This window comes from Podarcis gaigeae (assembly GCF_964106915.1).
Source record: "Podarcis gaigeae genome assembly, chromosome: 2".
In the NCBI taxonomy this organism is placed as follows: Eukaryota; Metazoa; Chordata; class Lepidosauria; order Squamata; family Lacertidae; genus Podarcis; species Podarcis gaigeae.
The window spans coordinates 45752665-45774710 of record NC_139679.1 but is presented as its reverse complement, the minus strand read 5'-3'; the positions used below and the strand labels follow the sequence as shown (position 1 = coordinate 45774710).

The 22046-nt window shown below is 43.3% G+C and overlaps 1 protein-coding gene across 1 annotated transcript; it reads left to right on the top strand.

Moving 5' to 3' along the window:
• The first annotated feature begins 696 nt into the window (after positions 1 to 696).
• Positions 697 to 21519, top strand: CCNJL (cyclin J like). The gene is given in 8 exon segments (XM_083719486.1): positions 697 to 869; positions 1861 to 1973; positions 6904 to 6915; positions 6917 to 7012; positions 13920 to 14130; positions 16516 to 16815; positions 17823 to 17982; positions 18719 to 21519. Coding segments are annotated over 8 exon segments (1362 nt in total). The 5' UTR covers positions 697 to 847; the 3' UTR covers positions 19167 to 21519.
• The last annotated feature ends 527 nt before the right edge of the window (positions 21520 to 22046 follow it).

Here is a 22046-nt window from a genome sequence, read left to right as displayed (position 1 = left end):
GACTACAAAAAGTGAAGCCCAATATTGTTTTTGTACTACTTGAGACTAATTGAAGTACCGGTACATTATTGGTGGTCTGTTCCACTGAATTGGGGAGGGACAGGGACATGCTCTTCCACACAGCTAGAGGGGCCGTGATTATCTTCACAATGGAAGAAAGATCACATGCAATCAAGTGAGAATCAGCTTGAGCAGTGGTGACATCATAGATAATTATGGGTGATAATGTGGCCTGGACTGCTTTAACAAATGCTTCTTCTAATCAGAACAGTGAATCTTCTTCAATGCACTGCTTCCAGTTTAGATTATGCACCACTGAATTCACTAGGATTCATTTCTCAGTACATGCAGTTAGGATTGCAGCTTTACATCCCAAAATAAGGAATTCTGTGCTCATGATGCATATTCATATGCCCTGACTGACCTCAGCAAGCGAGGAGCACATGTTAAATTTTATTATCTTCCTCCTACATCCTTCAAGTATGTTGGGCAGCCTTAACACTCGGGAAGAAGCTGAATAGTCATAGCACATCCATACTTGGAGTGAAGACTCTGTTGCTGATGGCATACCTTTAAGCAATGGTAAAGACTTCCACTGGGTATTCCGAGATTCTGATGTTTTGACAGTTGGGCAGTTGTTAAAGAGAGTTCTCAGAGATCCACTCAGAAAGAAGTTCATCCTTTTTTTTACAGCTCTCATATACCTGGTAATTGTTTTAAGACTTTTATCTTCTCCAATAAATTCATGTGAGATGGCTCTCTTACAATATAGTTACAACCAATGACTACGCTAAGAAAGATCACTTCTGTAAACTAGCTACTTCCAGGGACACCACTGGAGCTTGTTATGCCAGGAGTCAACCTTGCAGGTGAATTTGCCTCTGGGAGGGGGGGGTACCTTAGTGAGGCTCTAGAAATGGGGAAGGCAATCTGCAGCCATTGGATTAATTTCACAAAGGTGGAAGAAACCCAGTAAGGAAGAAACTGTTTTAGGTCCGTCCCCCCCAAAAATGCTGCTCTTCTGTCCATTTAAATCAGGAATGGGGAAACCTGTGGCCTTTCAGAGGTCACTATGCTCCAACTCCCATGAGTCCCAGGCAGCATAGCCAATGGTTAAGAATGATGAGTGTTGTAGTCTGGCAACATCGGGAGGGACACAGGTCCCCCAGCCCTGACTTAAACTGTTTTAGGGTATTGCGATTTATAAAATTAATATTATTATATAGTAGTAAGGTTGAACACAAGGGACGCGGGTGGCGCTGTGGGTTAAACCACAGAGCCTAGGACTTGCCGATCAGAAGGTCGGCGGTTCAAATCCCTGTGACGGTGTGAGCTCCTGTGGCTCGGTCCCTGCTCCTGCCAACCTAGCAGTTTGAAAGCACGTCAAAGTGCAAGTAGATAAATAGGTACCGCTCCGGCGGGAAGATAAACGGCGTTTCTGTGCGCTGCTCTGGTTTCACCAGAAGCAGCTTAGTCATGCTGGCCACATGACCCAGAAGCTGTCTGCAGGCAAACGCTGGCAGCCTCGGCCTATAGAGCGAGATGAGCACACAACCCCAGAGTTGTCCACGACTGGACCTAACGGTCAGGGGTCCCTTTACCTTTAAGGTTGAACACACCTAGCAAAATGCTGATTATTTCTTAAATTAAGCATCTGCTGGTAGGCGGTAAGAAAAAATAAGAATAGAAAGCTTTAATAAGAATAAAAAGTGAGTTTTTAAATGTTTTAATTTTGTAAACTGTTGCCTTTCCCATGTTGTGAGCCCCAAAATCAGATTTCCTGCAGTCAGAATACTTACTGCCAGTTCCTGCCCACATGTCTCACAGTGACATAACATAGCCATTATGTGCCTTCCGCAGGTCAAAGAAATCAAAGTACTTTTAAACCCCCACTTCCATGCCACCAGATATGGGAGCTGAAGTTTGCAAGGCTCTGGAAAGTGTCTATAGCTGAATACGATAATAAACCAAGGGTGAGTGGCCATGGAGGTTTGTGTCTCATTATCTTGCTGGGTTTGTAAACAAGTTACAAGTATGATTCACTTTTAAGCCTTTCCACCATTCATCTCAACTCTACCCAAAGATGGTGCCTTACACTCTGGAAACTAATGACATGTGATTTCAGAAATAATTTGTTTTCATCTGTATATATATGGCATTGGAATTGTGGAAAGGCAGACATAAACTTCTAGCTGTGCATTTTATAAGCGAAAAAGAAGCAATGCATTACTCCAGTTTCAGTATAAATGTAAAGTTTGATGTTGCTGTGAACACTAGAAGCATCACCAGATTCTGCGTTCCACTCAGCTGGCACTTTTGTTTACTTGGCAACGAGGTCTTGGATAAGTAAACACTACTCTCCAGATTCTGATTCTAGAATTCTAGGATTACCATTGTGGCCTGTTCTCTAATTTGTTATATTTTCTTCTCAAGCATGACACGTAGGTAGGCTCTTAAGAAACATGAGAAATTCCCTAAATGCTGATTGGTGTGCAGTTTTATTCCAAATTGAAGTAAAATATTGCTCTAGGTTTTACATGTCTAATCTGCCATAAGCAAGGAAGTAAACTAGAAGGCTGGCCTCAAAGTTTGTAATCCCCGGAGCTATTGCTTCTCATCCTTCTTAACTCCTAATCCCACCCACTTCTGTGGGCCAGGACAGCTATCAGTGCCCAAATCCTTCTAGTATTCCCCACCAAGAGAGATATCACACATTCGGTTTCATTCCTCTCAATCTTTCCCCATCCTTGCTTCAGCTATGCAATATCCCACCTGTTCAGTGTCCTCAGTTCCTCGGCAGCTGGAAAGCAGGTGGGAGTTTGCCACATGAAGGCTGTCCCTTCAGGCGGAGAAGTACGGCATTATGATTCTGCCCTGCAGACTCTTATCCATCACCAAGATCAGCAAACATTCTTTCCCCCCTTGTACACCTAAGTCCAGGTTGCTTCCGCCCAGCAGGTACTATCTTCACAAGTAACTTAATACTGGTCCTATTTACTGTATTAGGAACTGTCTGCTTTGCCCTTGCTACAGCTGGCCTAGAAACAAGAATTTAGCAGAATTTGTATAATGGCATCCTCATTCCGGGGGAAAGCTTTCCTTTCTGCAACTTTTGCTGCTCACATTGAAAGCAAAACGAGGCCTGCCACTAAGAAAAGAAACGTTGGCAAAAGCTGATCAGGGCCAGTGTGTGTGTGCACGCACATTCATCATGACAGTTTTTAAAATAAAAAATGCAATTATTTCTCAAGTAGCCATATTTCTGCCATTAAATATAAACAAATCAGAAAAGGTGTTGCTTTGGGCAAACGATCCCCCCCCCATTTATTCCATATGTAAAGAAACAAAAATAGTGATTTGCTGCACAAAATGCATGTGAGGGCAAATCAGTTTGCAAAACTTCAGAGTGCTTTATAAACTAGGATAGGATTCATAGTAGAAACACTCTTTCTGTGCTTGGTTTTCAGATACCCCAAACAACCTTGTTAAAATCTTTAGGGGCAGTGAGGTCAAACAGTAATGAATTGCAAAGAGGTACCAGTCAATGAAGCAACTGCTCACCTTATTGTATCAATTGCTGATGAATTCCACCATCTGAGCATGCAAATTATGAATGGGACGGAGAACCTTTCGTTCTTCCTTGTGCCAGTGGTGTAGCTAGGGATTTTGCTGCCCAAGGCAGCCACTGAGTTTGCTGCCCCTCTTCTTTGCTTTACTTGCAATACCCCTTTTATGTTCTTTTTTCTCTTGTTTCAACAACAGACAAATACTACAAAAAGTCAAAACGGGACAACATATAGGGAAATAAAACACTGTTTATTTTTTAAGTAAAACCTTAATTCCAACATTTCTAAAATGTTTAGTATGGCAAGATTTCTTAAATGCAACATACTCATTGTAGATCTTAGGTAATTCTTAATCAATTTTAATTTAGAAAAACTCTTCTCACAACTAGCAACACTTACAGCAACAGTGAAGAAAATTTGCAACAGTATTACTCTATTTGGAACTAAATTCCCAAGACTGTATTTTAGAATAAACTGCAAAAGTTCAAGGGGTCCGTCGCTGTCCTTCCACGTCTCTGTTTTGTCTCATGAGGCAAAAGGAGAAACAAAACTCTAAAGTCTTTTTCTCTCAGCGAGGAACTCTTCCCTATTAATGTCATAGTCATGATCATTATTTAGTTGACATTCATTTCATTCAAAAGATTCGATGGAGTAAGGAAGGCATATTTTTCAGCAAGTTCATGAAGCTGTTGAGATCTCTTGATGATTTTTAGATCACTCTGTTCAGTGAAAGAAACAGTTCTCTCTTCAACTCAGTTTCCTATGACAATTCAGCATCATCTCATGATTCTTCACCTGCCAACAGTTTCTTCTTTCTACACTGACAATCCATGACTATCCCCAGATCATCACAAATTTCTTTTGTGTAAGCTACTGAATTGTTAACTAATTGGTCTCTATTTTCAGTTTAAAATGCTTTTAAAGCCTTGAGCTTCATGCCACATTGCTGTACTGTATATTCGGTCCTTTGGTTTGGAGGTAGACCTGTGTGTTCTAGAAGGATGGATTCCGAAAGCACAGGAAGGAAAACGATTGAAAAGTATCAGGCAGCACGCCATCATCTGACCTGGTACTTTCTTCTTCACCAGTTGAATGCACTTCTACAGCATTTAATATTTGTGAGTGGTTCTTTTTTACAACTCACAGCATCTCCCTGTGCATTCCACTGCATTTCTACTACACGCATGACACTTTTGACCGGTGACTGAAGTCTTGGTGTGGCTTTGCTTTTCCTATTTTTGTCTTAGAAGGAGGGGCCATCTCTCTATGGAAGAGTACCTGCTTTACATGCAGAAGGACCAAATTTAAATCTGGCATTTTCTCTGGATACGGCTTGGAAGCCTCCCACCTGGCAGAGCAGCTTTTAAAATGATGTGTGATTACATTGGGTTCAGTGCTTTCACATCCAAGTCCAGCTTTCCCAACATCTGATAACAGATAAATTGCTATTGCTATTACCTGCCCTTCGCCCTAAGGTCCTAGGATGGGTGACATAAATTAAAACACTATGTTAAAACAGTTTAAAACGACCTGTTGCATGGATCGACAGTGCAAACTTAAACCACGTCTACTCAGAAATAAGTTTTGTTGTATCAAAATGAGGCTTGTTCCCAGGTAAGAAGGGCTAGAATTTGCTTTCTTAATACGGCAAGAAAATGTGTTGGGGCCGGCATTACATTCTCCTTTAAATGCAGCTTATTATTATACGTATTGGGGAAGGGAGGAATCCCGCAAGCCCAGCTGAGCTTTGAACTGGGCCAGTTTTGGAGGGTTGGGGCACGATCCCACTTACAGCGGTGGGAGACGAGCACCTATTACGGCAAGAGCCTCTTCCCTCGGACTACAGCCGAGTCGGTCCGTTAGTACCTCCCATGTGATCGGACCCCTTGCCTGGATTAGGTCGTTTTGAAAGAAGTTTGGGCGTCTCTTGAAATTTCCCCGCGGGAGAAGCGGAGCAGCAGCAGCGCCGAGAGGGCTGGGACAGGGGAGAGGGGCTCCGGCGGCGGTAGCCTTGGCGTTGGTTTCAGAGGAAGTCCATGGGCGGACAAACGAATGAATGAAAGAGCGAGCGGGACTCCCCCGCGCGAAAAGGAGCGCGGGAAGGCTGCTGTACGCAAAGAAGCGAAAGGGCTCCGCGGAGTGCGCGCGCGTGCGCAGTGCGGCCCCGGCGTGTAATCTCCCCCTCCTCCTCCTCCTCCTCCTCCTCCTCCTGGGATCTTCCATCCAGAGCAGGATCTGCGGGGGGAGGGAGGGAGGGAGGAGGAGGAGAGAAGCGGCTAAAGGGCGGGGAGATCACCTTCTCGCCCTCCTCCACCAGCTACACCGCGGGGAGCGAGAGGGGGGCGGATATGCATCTCACCTCCGCCCCTCCCGCCAGACTCTAAGTTCAACACTGGGGAACTGGCGGCGGAGGGAGGGGGGCGCGCAGAGAGATAAGTTTAAATGCTCCCCCTTCTGCCTGGGCTGCAGTATTTTTCCAGCAAGAAATAGCTGGATGCCGGGTAAGACAAAGGCTGGGGATCCCGGTTTGGAGGGCGAAGAGAGGCAAAAAGGTAAGCGCTGCGTGGGCGGGCGCCGTCTTCGCACTTTGTGGGGAGTTGCGGACTGCGGGGGGGGGGGCGTGTCGTGCAACTTGCAGTTATAGCTCTTTTTAATTAAAGGTAGCCTGCCTTTAAACAAAGAAGTTGTGCAGTTATGAGTGCTCTAGAGCAGACCGGGAAGGGGGGGGCGAGAGAGGGAGAGGTTTGTTCCCAAATCTTTGGAGGTAGTCAAGGTAAAGGTAACAGCCATGGTGAGATCTCTGCAAAGAAGTGATCGCGGCGAGGAGGTAGTAGATCTCTCAGGTGCCCTCCCTTCGGATGGGTTGGTGCACATGGAAGCGTCCTTGGCGGCTTTTCTGCAAAAGGAAAGGGCGCGGGGAGGGGAAGGGACCCGTCTTGCAGGTAAGGCAGACCTGTGGCCGCCGAGATTCCTTGGGCGACTGTGGCCGCATGGAAATCTGCAATTATGAGGACGCTTTAATAAAGTGGGAGGGAAACCCGGGTGTTTGATAGAAGTTCGGTGGACTGAATTGGACCCCGGTAGTAAAAGTAGATGTAATTGCCCTTTTCCCTTGCCCTCTCTCTTTGGGCGGGGGGAGGCGAGGAAGGTGAAGGATGTTACAGCTAAGAGGTCTCAGCCAAAAGAACTTAATAACAGCCAGATCCCATGCAGGGACATGTGCCTTGAAGCCTCTTGATTTCCGTAGGATGGGGCTGTTGGGGTACAACCCATAAACAACTTGACTAGGTAGAAAATGTTGGTTAATCTGGTTCACTGTTTATTTCTCCCTACCTAGGTATTGCCTTTCCCCCCAGACCAGGTTTTGGATGGGAAGTCTAAAGATGGAAGAGCCATGGTGGAAAGGAGACCTTGCAGCCGAGATTCATCAGACTTTGAGGTTGAAGGTCAGTTAGCCTCCCTGTCCCTGCACTCTTACCTGCTCTGCCTTTGCTGGGTCCAAAACTGTTTTCCATGGTGGTTGATTCTTACAGTGAAAGACTGCAGTCCTCAATGCGCTTTAAATGGGAGCAAGTTAGAAGTACATTGCACCTTACACCTTAGGTTGCGTTGTATGGAAGAAAGATACTGAATAGCTCGCCTTCGTTGCCGTCCCCCCATCTACCTCTAGAAGAAAGCAATATGTAATTACTCTGGACTCCATTGATAGTGTTGATTCCTATCCTGCTCCCATGTAGTGTGCTGTTGGAAAACAAAACAAAAAAAATCTTAAATTGATACATTCAGCCAAATTATTTTTCAAGGTGGATGAGAGCCTGAATTGCATGCTAAAAAGATTGGCTCACTGTCTTCAACTCTCTTGCAAAAGCTGATAAGTAGTCACTGTAGATTAAAGAGGGAGTGAATAGATAGTTTAAAGCAGGAGACTGAGGCCCAGTCCTAAAGACAGTTATTTGGAGTCAATTGGATTTGTTTGCAAGAAAATGTGATCAGCAGCTTTTATGGAAAAGAGTGTGGTGACGCAGACAAGGAAGAGGGCCATATGAAAGCAACTTTTCACTGGAGACTTGATTAGGACACATTCATTCTAAGAAGGATATGTGTGAAAGGGATATTGCCTTGCAAATGGGTCAGGGAGTTGTGATAAAGCTGACAGTATAGGTTTGTCCTGAATGAGCCCCTTCCCTGAGCATATTCAGTGATGCACCTTTCTGAGCTCCTATAGCATGAAATATATACATTTACAAGGAAATGTCTCTCAACTGTGTTAAATTTCTTATTAGTTCTGCTGAAAATCCTTGCTTTAATATTGCGGGTGCTGTGCACCTGTGCTGGTCTGAAGTGGTTACTGCGGTGCTGTTCCTTGCAAGCCTGCTCAGGTTCCTGTCCTCCACTATACCTAGCTTTTTGTCCTGTCCCTCCTCAGTGAGAGATGTTCCCTCTGTCTGGGGGTTTGTTCCCATGTCTTGGCAAAGGCAGTGTTTTTGTAGGGAGGGCCTTGAACAGGTGTCAAGCATGACTTGGGGGAAATGTGTCTTAGGTTCATGTTCCTGCTGTTTGCAAGTATGGAGGGGGTGTCTGCATGTCGAGTGTTGCGTCTCAAATTAACCAAAAGCCTTGTGGCACTTTAAAGACTTAACAAAATGTATTATGGCGTAAGCTTTTGTCAACTACAGCCTGCTTCACTAGATGTATGACGCATCATCCTGAGTTGACAGGTTTATATGCAGAAAGAAAGAAAGGGGTTAGCCATGAAGTTAGAGGGAAATGGAGATGTCGGAAATACAGGTGGTGATAATTATGTTAAAAGTGTGGACGTATGTAAAATCTTTAGTGATCTTTCACAAAGCATTGTTGAGGATAACATACACATTCTGGCATGAGTAAGCCTTGAAGCATGAGGGTAATCTAAGAAATTGTCATGGACACAATGGAAGATCTTTTCACAAAAGGAAAACCAGTAATTCTCAGCACCCTCCACCAGCCCACACAAAGCAGGCAATAGCAATAGGCTGCAGGGCATATATTTCTCACCCCCTCCTACACCTTCCTTTGGCTTGTATTTTTCCATTGTTCATTGTGTTCTTTGCTTACAATTGGAATATGTCAAAGTGAATATACTTGTTCAAGGTGAAATTTACACAGGAAAAGTAACTTGAATTCTTGTGTGTTTTCTTTGGAAAGAAAATTATGTATAGCTTTGTCTTTGTGTGTAACTTCTATATATATAGCTGAATGAAATGCCACAATAGACCGTTGCATTGGGTCCTTTTAAATCCTGGGAAATAATGAGCAAATGTCAGGATTTCATTATAATTTGATTTTGTTATCATTTGGCACACCTGTCCCTTCTCAACAGTAGATAGCTTGGATGGTTTGCCAAGAGCAGGGGTTAGCAATGGGCAGGTCCACCGTCCCTCAGACCATGTGGTGGGCCGGACTATATTGGGGGGGGGGATGAACAAATTCCTATGCCCCACAAATAACCCAGAGATGCACTTTAAATAAAAGGACACATTCTACTCATGTAAAAAACACACTGATTCCTGGGCCGTCCGTGGGCCGGATTGAGAAGGCGATTGGGCCGCATCCCGCCCACAGGCCTTGGGTTGCCTATCCCTGGCCAAGAACAACAAAAGCCCCTGAGTGTCTCAGCTAGCCAGAGAAAAATTCTTATCCAAGGCTTGGTTCACTTGTGTTTCCCACATGGCATACACACACGGCAGAGAGCTGCCAGCCCATTGAAAGAGAGTATCCTGCACTAGGAATTGGTACTGTGTGCGTATTTTAAGACATACACATTCTAATTTTTAACCTGTACACAACGAAAAATACCACCTGTGAATTGGCCCCAAGGCTTGAAGGAGAGAGTTATGTAATACTTGGTTGTCTTTAAGCTGCTACTTTTTATATATACCATACTTTTCCATGTAAAAAATAAACTGGGGTCGTCTTATGCATGGATAGTGGGTAGGGGTGACGGGTGATTGGTTGCAGCCACAAGCTTCAGATTGTCTTTGGTGTGTGATTGGTTGTATTTTCAAGGGTTGCTCTGGATTGGCTGCCGCTGCGTCAATTGTGCTTGCGATTTCCTTCCGCTTTGGGCGATCGGGCAGCTGCTTGTTGCAGACTTGAGCGATTGTTAGCAAGCGACGTGAGTGATTGTAACTGTCAGTGATTGTAACTGTCGGGTTATTTACTGCACTCCCCCTCCCACCCCCAGAAAAAACAACAACAACTTTGTGCCATTTTCTAAATTTGCCATTTTCTTATACGCTGGGGCATGTTATACACGGAAAAAGTATGGTATATGAAGGATATATCATCTTAGTCTTGTATATGTAACCCTTTCTGACATCAAACAAGAGGATGGAGGCATATCTTACTGTAAAAAAAAAGTTTATTTTTCAAAAAACAGTAACAACCACACACTTATTTCCAATAAAGAAAACAATACAGTAAAACAACGGAGTCCAGCAACTCTTCTGGATTTTGAAAAAAGAATCCCATCTCTATTCTTCAACTCTCGCTTAATGATATTTCAGTCTGTTGTAGCAATTGTAAGGATCTTTGGTAGGTGCTAGAGGGTTTTTAATGGTCCTTTTCTTGCCCCTTGTGTTATATATTAATTGTATTCCATGGGTTCAAATTGCAATACGTAACTATAAAGTGCAAGTAATAAAAGAAGCAAGATAAAATACAAATAATAATAATAAAATGCTTATCAGCATTTAATATGATGGCCGTTCCATCTCCTATCTTCAACCCAAATCCATAAGTATGGTATGGATTGCCTGAATGAAACTCATTGGAAACAGTTTGTGAACCCCTGGATTCGTGATGTCATGGTGCTGTGTCCATCCGCACTGCACTCAGTGGAGGGGCAAAATGTCTGGTTCCTAAATTGCACGAGGAACCTCTGCAAGTAGTTTTAGGCATGTGAATGGCAGCAGCAACAGACTAGGGGTGGGGGACAGGCAGCTCTTCCTCCTGTCATCGCATGAGGGAGAGGGACTCCACTCCAGTTTCAGTGTCTATCAAGGCATGGCAACAGCCTGGGCTGAGTTTCACAAAACTTTGAAGCAAGTAGGGATTGGTAAGGTTTACGTTGGAACTTAATCCTTCAAAAGCCACCATGTAGTTATCCCAGGTAAGTGGACTGGTGACTGGAGACATCAGAAGGCAAACAAAACAATGCTTTCAAGTGGCAGCAGTCTGGGGGATCAAAACTTGTTCATATACACATGCAATGTGTAGGGCATTCGGTTCATTTGTATGTGCTTTTAAGCCTGCTTTTGTGCCTTATGCTTATGTACAGTAAACACAAATATTTTTCCAGTAACCCACAAGCAGTGTCGGCTTTAAATAACGCAATATATTTACGTAGGATGCCTTTTTTTACCCAAATTGCCATGCCCCACTACCATTATTTTTAAAAAATAAGGGAAGGAAAATGTTTTGGAAATGGAAAAGACAACATTGTTGCCGTTGTTTAATATTCCAAGCAAATGTTCCAAGACACACTTCTGACTAGAAATATTGCTCTGAAATTGATTCTTGGGCATATTTCACTGTATTTGGCAAAGGGTGACGTCCTTCCGTGTCAGCTTGTTGTACAACAAACTTACTCCTGCACTGCTGGGCTTTTCCTCCTCCCCTTCATTCAGCACCAGATCTCTTTTTGAAGATTTGGCAGGCCCTTCAAAGCAGATGTGGGCAGCAGAGGGAGGGAAATCTGTGTTGTGTTCCCTGGCGCAGTCGGTGTTGGATAGTGCCTACAGTATTTATTGAGTGCCCAGCAGATGATGTGATGGTGTCCATACTGCTGAGATGAGAAACCTGTGGCTCTCCTGATGTTGAACTACAGCTCCCATCATCCCTGACTGCTAGTCATGCTGGCTGGGGCTGCTGGGAGTTGGTTGTCCACCATAATCTGGAGGACCACAGGTTCCCTATCCCTGCCCTACTGACTTCACATAACATTGGTTCTCATTTAGAAATGCCAAATGTGTGTGGAGGAGTGATGGCAGAATGATGCCCAGTCCTGTACCAAATGGTGTGTCAGTACAGGTGGCGGCCATTTTGTGTGCGTTCAGTTGATGTGTGATCTCGGATGCACAGGTCATTTTGGAAAGAGAATGTATGCACATGGTTTCTATGTTGTGGTACATTGTCGGCCTACGGATCTAAGCTGCTTCCCAAGCCATCGGGTGCAGCATGCCTCGCATTGAATCTACTGTAATTATGCTCTTATACGGTAAACATTTATTGTAAATGAAGAGTTGTGTCCATAGGGTGGGGTGTAAAGGTGGTGTTTTGAGTTGTACAGTGAGCATTGTAGAATTCCTTGCTAGCTGGGAGATGGGGTGTTTTGGTTTAAAGCAACTTTTCTGGAAAGTTGGATCCTTCAAATACAGCCAGCTCAACTCCATCCCTGCCTGGGATGTTTTTAAAACCTTCATCTGGAATCTGCTGAGGTCAAATGAGATGTTGCCTCTTGGAACAAGACTGGAGGGTTCCATCTAATAATTGTTATGTTAGCTTGTGAATGGGCCTTGTGTCTAAACAGACAGATAAGCATGTTTGCCTGAGGAAATGGGTCCTCTTCACCTTCACATAAATATTTACAGTGCCGTCCTTTTATGTAAGAGGTCTTATCTTGCAGTTGGTTAAGAAGTAATTCATGAACTGGCTTATCCTTTAAAAACTAATTTCGTCCCATTTTCATACTTTTAATACAGTGGACCTGTAAGTCTTCAACTTTAAATTTCTTGTCTGGGCTGCAATTTCATTTTATGTAGTTTGATTAAATAGTGCCCAAAATGACTATGTAAGTCATTGAAAAGTTATTGACTTGTTCTGAACCCGTAAATGGGTGGTTTCTAAATTCTTTACTTGGGAGAGCCAACAATGGAAGATAAACTTTCTTTTGAATTTGCCTTTGGATTCCAACCTTCTGCTGAATTTGCCTCTAGCCCAAACAAGACCTGAAGCCAACTCCTTGAATGCCTAAATTAACATGTCTTAAGTTTTCTAGTGTAAGTAGCAGCTGTTGGGGCCCTGAGCAGGATTGAGATGTTTAATCCAAAACACACTGATACGGAAGGGGGGGCATGTCTTCTTCACCCTCTTCTTCACTACAATATATCCATTTATTTCCAATTGTCAATGTCAAAAGGGACTAAAATCTATAAAATTCATAGAAAATCAACGTGCCAATTTGCTCAATTTCTCTAGGACTCCATGACACCTCCCCTGTCCTCCATAATCCCTCAAGCAAGGTGTCAAGACCCTAATCCTGTCAAATCACTCTGCCAAGCCTTTCCTCCAGGCAATGCCAGTACATGGACCATTGTCTTCTCATACCTGTACTCAGGATGTGCTTATCTGCGCATATCTCCAGCTCTGCATATTCCCCCCTCCCTCCTCCATATATTAATCCTGTGTAACCCAACCTCTTCTTAATGTATTCATGATGTAACTGGGATGTGTTTTGCACTGTATTCTGGGGCATGGAGGGAAGTTTCAAAAGTTCATGTCACCCCTTTCTCGCTGTTCAATCTCACCTTGAACCTGTTGCGCAATAAACTTGGATCTTCTGCAGCTTGCTCCTGTCTCCGGCTGAGCTCATTTTCCTCCGCAGGGACCCGCGGACTTAGTCCGACGAGCTGGGTGGCAGAGCAGCCTCGCACCCAGATTTTACCGTAACACACATACACACACGGGGGCGGGGGAGTGCTTTCCCCAGGTCTAATAGGTGTGACACAGTTGTTAATGAAAAATTAATTGTACACCTGTAGGATTGGTTTTAACTATGCTTTGAATATTGTATTTTTTGTATTTTATCTTTGTATTGTACACTACTTTGGTGACCTCAGGCTGTCAAGCAGTTTATACATTTGTACAATAAATAAAATAATAGCTCCCCTTAAAAACTAACAATTATTGTGGCAGTTCATGAAAGGTTATACCATCATAAATGCGTTGGTCTTCAATGGGCTCAGCAGTCTGTTTGTTTCTTTATAAATAATGTTGGTTCCTGGTCTTGAACCCTGTGGGAGAGGATTGCTAGCTGATGGTGGGTTGTTGTTGTTTAGTGTGGCTCTCCCCCTGCCCATTGCGTAATTCTCAGGAGTATGAATAGTTGTCACAAGTTGCATGGTCTTTTCAAAACAGGTTGGATATTCATCCAGAACAAGAGCTGGGTTGCTTTTTATTGCGTTAGTTGCTATGCCAGAACAGGTGGTGGATGGTGATCTGTGGATTTTGGCTTCTGAAATGGATATTCATGTTAATACCCCTTCTTTCTCTCTGTCTCTCTTTCTCTCCTCCCCCTCCTTTGTGTTGCCATAGGAGCTAAAGCTGCCTGTGTACAAGGCCCATTCTCCACAAATCGGGATGCGGCGCTATTTTGCTGACCTCTTGGCCATCCTCAGTAGCCGCTGCCAGCTCTGCCCCACAGCCCGACACCTTGCCGTGTACTTGCTGGATCTCTTTATGGACCGCCATGATGTTGCTGTCAAACAGCTCTGTGTCATCTCGATTGCCTGCCTCCTCCTTGCAAGTGAGTAAGCTTGCCTGTTAATGCATACATGCAGTTGCAGTTATTACTTGTCCGTGGGGGGACAAGTAAGCTGTTTATCGGTTAAATGCCCTAAGCCGATGAAAACATTTTTATTTCAGTTCATTAATTTTAGGTTGTTTATTTTGAGCAGGTACCATCTAAAGCATTTTTGAAACCATGGAACAGGGAAAGACTATTGGTCCTGCCCAGAGGAGTATGATATAGTTGACTATTGCTCTTTGCAGTTGCTTTTAGAACAGAGTATCAACAACTTTGCCTAGAATTTCCTGCAGTGATGTACTTCTTTTTTGCTCAAAAGGGGAGGAGCCTTAAGTTTCAAGCTGTGCTCAAGAGAAAAGGGATTCTCAGCTGTTACAGAGAGTAACAGGTTCATTTTTATGCCCTTTAAATGAGGCCGTGGGTGATGCTTTTCCTTCAGATCACCCCTTGCATTACTGTATTATTCAGAGCCTGTGGGGCCCACCACATTGACATTTAAATATTACTTGATAATTGTGGATTGAGCCCATGGAAAGGGGTTCCTGTTACATTTAGAGGGCATCTGTGATCCCTGCCATATTATATTCATGGAGAGTAGATACTGGTCCAAGAGCAAGTTAGAGAAGGCTTGTTTGGAGCCTCTCAAGTCTCTTTTTAAAGACTACAGCTGGCAAAAAGAATAATTGCAGGTGGATTAACCAGGCCAAGATAGACAGGATCTACTTTTTGCCAACGTCATGCTTGCATAGTTTGTCCTATTAGCATGTTTGTATATATTCCTGTCCAAAGCTGCTATACTGACATAATATTTTGTCAGGATAATAATAATAATAATAATAATAATAATAATAATAATAATAATAATAATAATAAATTAATTGTTCCCCAGCCAGAGCCAGGCTCAAGGCGGCTGACATCATAAAACTAACACAGTATACAAAGAACATAAAAACAGGCAATCAATTAATTAAAATACATCTTAAAATTAGTTCAGAACAAATGTTACCACTAGTCTTATAAAGGACCTGTGAGCAGGCTAGGAGGCCTCTTTAATGCTTATTCTTATACAGAAAAAAAAGAATCACACTGAACCCCGACCAAAGGCCTGGCGGAACAGCTCCGTCTTGCAGGCCCTGTGGAAAGATGTCAAATCCCGCAGGGTCCTGGTCTCTTGTGAGAGAGTGTTCCACCAGGCCGGGGCCACGGCTGAAAAGGCCCTGGCTCTGGTCGAGGCCAGTCTAATCTCCCTGGGGCCTGGGATCTGCAGAGTGTTATTATTTGCAGACCTTAAGGTCCTCCGTGGGGCATACCAGGAGAGGCCGTCCCATAGGTACGAGGGTCCTAGGCTGTATAGTCATGAGCATTGTGTCACAGTAGTTGTTTTTTTGTTTTGTTTTTTTTAAAGGCCAGTCCTTGATGAGGGTGGCCACAGTGTTTTCAGAAGCATCTAGATTCCAAGGGAGCAATCTAGAAAGGAGATAAGGAAGTGGTTGTAAAACTACAAAAGCAGCAGAAGCTGTTCAGTGTCTTATGGCTGCTACCCTTCCTCAGTCCATTGTCTGGCCTTTGTATTCCACTCTGGCAAGAAGGCGGGGCCAGGAGAGAAAACTTTTCTACTGCATGTTATCTTAAATCCTGCTAGGCTGGAAAAATATTGATAGCAAATAAAAGAAACTTGTCAAACTGGAGGAAAAAGAATTTTTGGAATTTGTTAAAGTAGAGACTGGACTGGGTTCTTCCAAGGCCTATAAATTTAAATATTGAGCAGTGCCTGTTGGAAGGGTTGGGATAGTTGTTTAAATCGCACTTTCCTATTAGTAATAGTTGACATAAAATAAAAGTGTATAATCAGATAACCGGATTGAACATAATGTGTATTTTGCTCCTTTTTCTTTGAAGTGTGGGCCAGCATTTTTCCATATGTGCTGGTCTTGGTTATGTACTGTATTGCATCTTTATGTAAAATAATACATTGCTTTCACACATTGTGAGCTGCTCTAGTTTTCTTCCATGTTGTCTCATCACATCACTGAAAGTGGACTGCATGCTTTTCCAAAGCTCCCATAATTTTATATTCTGTACTATTTGTGTTTGACTAGAGCAGGCATAGGCAAACTCGTCCCTCCAGATGTTTTAGGACTACAACTCCCATCATCCCTAGCTAACATGACCAGTGGTCAGGGATTATGGGAGTTGTAGTCCGAAAACATCTGGAGGCCCGAGTTTGCCTATGCCTGGACTACAGTTTATCTCATGCAGTGGCAACGGCTGGCTGATAAATCTCTGAATTCTGGGTTTTTCAGCATTGGCTTCTAGCTGAGTTCAGGAGAATCTAGATGGAGAGAATGCCTTGAACTCAAGTGGCTTGTTCTTTCTTTCCAATAGGCAAGTTTGAAGAGAAGGAGGACAAGGTGCCCAAACTAGACCAGCTGAACAGCTTTGCTTACATGTGTAGCCTTAACCTGGCGCTAACCAAGAAAGACCTGCTGAAGATGGAACTTCTGCTCCTGGAAACTTTTAACTGGAATCTCTGTCTGCCAACCCCGGCGCATTACATCGATTACTACCTCTTTGCCTCTGTTAGCGAGAGCGATCTGCACAATGGCTGGCCTATCACGTCCGTGACCAAAGTCAGAGCTTTCATGGAGAAATATTCTCACTATTTCCTAGAAGTCTCACTGCAAGGTAATTTCTTGATCCAGAGGCCCAAGGCACATGTCTGCCTTGCAGTAGCCTCTATCAGGATTATAGCAGTCCTTGGATATGGGGAAACATTGCGTTTAATGCACAAAAATATTTGCCTCACCTTAGAAAAGGCATGAAATCAAAGCTCAGGCTTTGGCAAAGGGAATTCTTGCTCTTTGAGGCCTTGTTTTGGGGTTAGGCATACTCTGGACCAAGCTAACCCACAACTTGTTTTAATATATGGGGGCTGGGTAGAGGCTGCCACAAGTAGAATTCCACTCTCAGGATTCTCCTGTTGAAGGGAAGGTGGAAATGTGATTTTCATCCATTTCCCCTCTACCCTGCAGCTCCATAGGAGTTGGTTGCTGTCTTTTTGTGGAAGAAGTGTGATTTCAACCCTATGTTTGCCACTGCTTACCTCAGAGCAAAGAAGCCAACCTTTGCTTCTAGAACTTGGGATAGTAAGCTTTTGCCACCCCACAAGGAAGAAGCAAGTTTGAGAACCAGTAAAAGCCACATTTCCTCAATTTTGCCCCTAAGCCATTGCAAAATATAAAAACGAAATATGCCATATTTGGATCTTAAAGCCAGGCAATACTTGGCATGCAGTACTGCATGTTTGTCTGGAAGTAAAGCCCACGGAGTTTAATGGCGTTTTCTTTCCAGTATGATTGCAGTCTTAAACGGTCTATAAAATCTGAGATCAGATGGCAACGATCTGTCAGATGCTGGGTTAAGAGCGCCCATCGAAGCCTGAGTTATTGCCCATAATAAAAGTTGCACTGCACACACAAAGAGACTACAGTAGATTTAGTGGCATTGCTTGCAAGAAATAAATTGACTTGCTCTCTCTTGAGCCAAAGCTGTCATTGTGGTGTCTTAGTCTCTAGCCAGAAGGCTTATACATCACATTAGCCTGCTGCCAGACTTACTGGAAGAAGTTGACAAAGTCTTGCCATTTATGGATGAAGGTGCTGGGCCTAATTTTGAAATTCCTTTTCTTCCAGATCATGTTTTTCTCTCGTTTCGGCCTTCTCTGGTTGCTGCTGCTTGTGTGGGAGCCTCGCGCATCTGTCTTGAGGTTTCTCCTTCTTGGACCGCACAGCTCCAGCTGTTAACGTGTTATTCCTGGGAGCATCTAGCTCCATGTATCGAACTCATGCTTGTGTAAGTTTTGAATAAAAACAGCCACCTGATGAACATTGTTTTATTTATGTGTTAGTTTTTTCAGGCGACTAATACGTCAAATTATGCGGGCAGAATTTCAAACATTAACATCTACGTGGTGTGACTCCATGTTGACTGCAAACATGTAGCGTCCCCGGTGCCCTAGCTATTTACAGTTGACATAGCTGCCTGCCTTATTAATGATACTCATGCAAAGATCCAAAAAGCCTCAGTGATAGAGCTGGTAAGCCCACTGGGAAACCTTGTTCCCTTTCTGTACAGATGAGCACAGATATTTATGACATGGCTAAAATTGGTGGCCCATTTCTTTTCTTTAAAAGGTCTGGTACACGCATCCAAACCCTGGTCTACTAATTTCTCATTGCTGATCTAGGACATAAGATGGCAGATGGTATTTTGGTGTCTGTAACTTTATTGTAAATACTATAATTTTCAGTGCGGCTTTTGGAAACATGATTCTAAAACATTCCATGCCTGCCAAACGGCCTGGAGCATTCCCAGACATAGGTGTAGAGCAATGTTTCCCAAACCTGGGTCTCCAGCTGTTTTTGAACTACAATTCCCATCATTCCTGACAACTGGTCTAGGGATGATGGGAGTTGTAGTCCCCCCAAAAAAACCCAGCAATTGCTAGTTACTTACCTGTCACATTTTATTTTTCTGTTTCAAAACCCTGGCCTTTAAGCTTGTGTGTGATTTTATTTTTATCTAACAGAGCTCATGATAAGGACATCAAAGAAGCCAACAAGGAAAAGGATCGTGTGAAGCTGTTGCAGCAGCAGCAGCAAGTTGTGGAAAGCCTCACCCTTCAAACCCCGACTCAAGTTCTCTTCCAGCAATCGCGTTATCATCCCCTGGCCCAGCATTCGGCTGTCGTTCCGCAGTTCCACTCCCCAATCCAGGATCTGTGCTCGGCTTACCGGGACTCTTTACAAGCTCCTCGACTGAGTGGCCTTGCCTCGGGCCACCATAGCGATTCCCTGCATTCCTACTCCACCCTGCAGGCCAGCTTTCAGCCTGTTTTGCAAACAGTGTCCATTCAAGGGCCTATCACCATGCAGGTAGCCATTTCAACGGAGCCCAGGCACTGCCTCGCTCTGACCTATGGCAGTAGCTATTTTAGCGGGCATCCTTCTTACACAACAGGTTGTTTTGATGGATGAGCACCTGCAGAGGAAGGGGGTGAGACAGGACCAGTACATCTTGGAAGGAAAACATTGGTGGTATGTAAACTGAGTTGCACCTGCCACCATAGAAAGGAGCTCAATGAAGCAACTACTTGCCAATAGCTTGGACGAAAACAAATCCCTCATTGATTTTTCTTTTTTCTTTTTAACATTTAAAACATGGGTGCCTTTCCTGCAGAAGCAAGATTTTTCTGAGAAGAAATGCAAAAATATACGTCGAAATTCATGATGCTACTTTTGCAAGAGTGACTTACTGAAATTGGGGTGGGGTGGGGAATGTAGACACGTCCCTTTCCTCTCCTTGCTTCCGTCCTCCATAGAAGGGGTGCCAACGAACTTGAAGCAGAAACCTGGAGAAACTTCTGGCCATCAGATATACTTGTATGATGGCTCTCCCGTGAACACAGTTTGTAGTGGCAGCTCATAACACTGGAGCCTTTTGTTGACACTAACAAGGCTTATATTTCCTTGATACCTCTGAAACTGTCACTGGAATTTTTTTAATGAATGTTCCTTGCTGTGCTTTGACTGGAATTTTCACAGAACAAGACTTTAAGCTTGGAACACAAGTCAAACCACTTTTGCCTTAATTTGTCTGGTGAGACATCAGTAGACAAAACACCACTTGGGCCTCAAGTTTATCGTATTTTTCTTAAAATGTAATCTTAACTTTACCTCTAAAATATTTAAGATGCTGCTGCCTTAAGTAACTAAAAGATCATTTTGTGGGAAAACATGGTTTACAACTTATGTCAGGGATTAATGTTTACTTGAAAACAATTCATTGTCAAAATGTTCTTAATATTGCAGGAATCGCTGCCTTTTAGTGTGGTATGTTTGGTCTTGCCGTTTGAGTTAGTTATCTAAATATGGACAAATGTGTGTGGAAGGAGTTGATTTTCTTTTTAAAGGGATCCATGAGTAAGGGAACCTGAGGTAACCTTGGAAACTAGTCAGTCTTAAAAGCTGCAGTCCTTGAACCAGAGTTGAGGCTGTTCGTTTACAGCCTGCAAAGACATTAGGCTACCGTAGGCAAAAGCCTACTGATAATTTTTAAAAATCACAATGTCACTTAATAGAGACACCATTTTAGCTCTTGTACATCCAAAGGCTTATTCTCTCTCCCCCTCCCTTCCCCCATTACTTGAGAGTGGAGCCACACATGGTGGAGAAAGCAAAGGATTATGAAGCCTGTGTTTTACTGTGTAAACCGAATCCTAAACTGTAGTGAGGCACTTGCAGGGACATAAAACAGGGAGCTGCTGCTTACCCCACCTACCAGTTCCCCCATGCAAATGTTACTCCCAAGCCATTTAAATTTCTTCCCCATTTCCTAAGAAGCACCAAAATCAAAAGCGAAGCCTGCCTGATGGGAAAACAGCTGATGTCGAGGCAGGTGTAGAGGGAAAACTAAATTGATATGTGACAAGTACTCAACCCAGCTACTTAGATTTTATTCCTGCTCCCACACTCCACATTTGCAGTACCTCTGCAAATGCAGATTTGGGAACGGAGGGTTTGCCAGATTAACGTGATGTTTTGCCTTAAGTCCCATTGATTCATTGCAGTTTAGTTCCACTTATCTGTACTTCGGGATCATGATCTTAACTATACTGGTGCGATTAAGCTTCCCGCAGGATTTCTGTGGGTTTGTTTTTTTTTGAAGATTCCTGCTAGAATATGAAGTGCTCACTTGATATTCGGCTGTTTGTCCTGTTAGTCACTGAAAGCCAGTATTGTTTGTGAAAAGGGTTCTCAGGATTGCAATACAGACTATGTGCAATATATTGCTTTTATTCTGTCTAGAGTCCAGTGTGTGTGTGTGTGTGTGATATGGTAGGATGTTCGTCATTCTGCTTTTTAAGTTATATAATTTTTAGAAAAATAGTTCGTGAGAGGGTTGAGTTGGATTTTAGAGTGCAGAATTGTGTTTCCCCTTTTCAGAGGAAGTATGTTGATTGGGCACTGATGTCTCTAAAGTGTACTGTAGTCTGGGCATGTCACACTTTAAGCAAAATGAAAGTAGATGTTGTGTTCCCTTTTTGTTACAGATTTAAATGAAAAGTGTTTATGCAAAAAATTAGATGTGTACATTAGTATCCGGAAGTTTTCTTTTTGTATTTATATACGACTTGGTATGTACAATATTTTGTGTGTTGTAAGCAAATTTTAACCACCTAATTGTGTAAATACTACTGAGGAAGCTCTGGTTGTAGAATCCAATGTGTTCATTTTATTAGCCTTGCAGAGAAGCCTCCCCCGCCCCCATTTGACATTTGTAAGTATCTCCATCTTACAGTAGGTTATTCAATAAACACAGTGCGAAATACTGATCTGCTTGTCCGCTTTTTGTATACTCCTACGAAGAAGGGTCTACCCACACTATTTGTGCCCTCGGGTCATTCGCTTTATTGAAGTATTTCACAGTTCCATTAGTAATCATTAAAGTTCTTCTCAGTATTTGCAGGTGAATGTGATGTTTTCTTAGTATATGACGCTTTATTATTTCATTGGCTCTTAATATGCTTACAACTGCAGCAGTGGATCGCACACATTTATCCTAACTCGTTTCAGCATTGCAGTTAGATCTAGAGTCGCCGGACTTCATTCAAGTCATTTATGAAAGAAGTAACAACGAAATGGGACATGCTACAATATGGCACAAGGCTTTGGAAGAAAAGCTTTGAGAAACCATGTCTGCAGCTGCTTCCCTTTCGGATGTGTACATTTCCCGCCCCCGCCCCTTGTAAAAACCCATCATGTTGCTATTGGCATGATGATTATCATATGATAAACTCACTTCTTGGTTCGCTGCAATTTGTGATGGCAAACCTAAATTCATGACAGCAGAGTGGT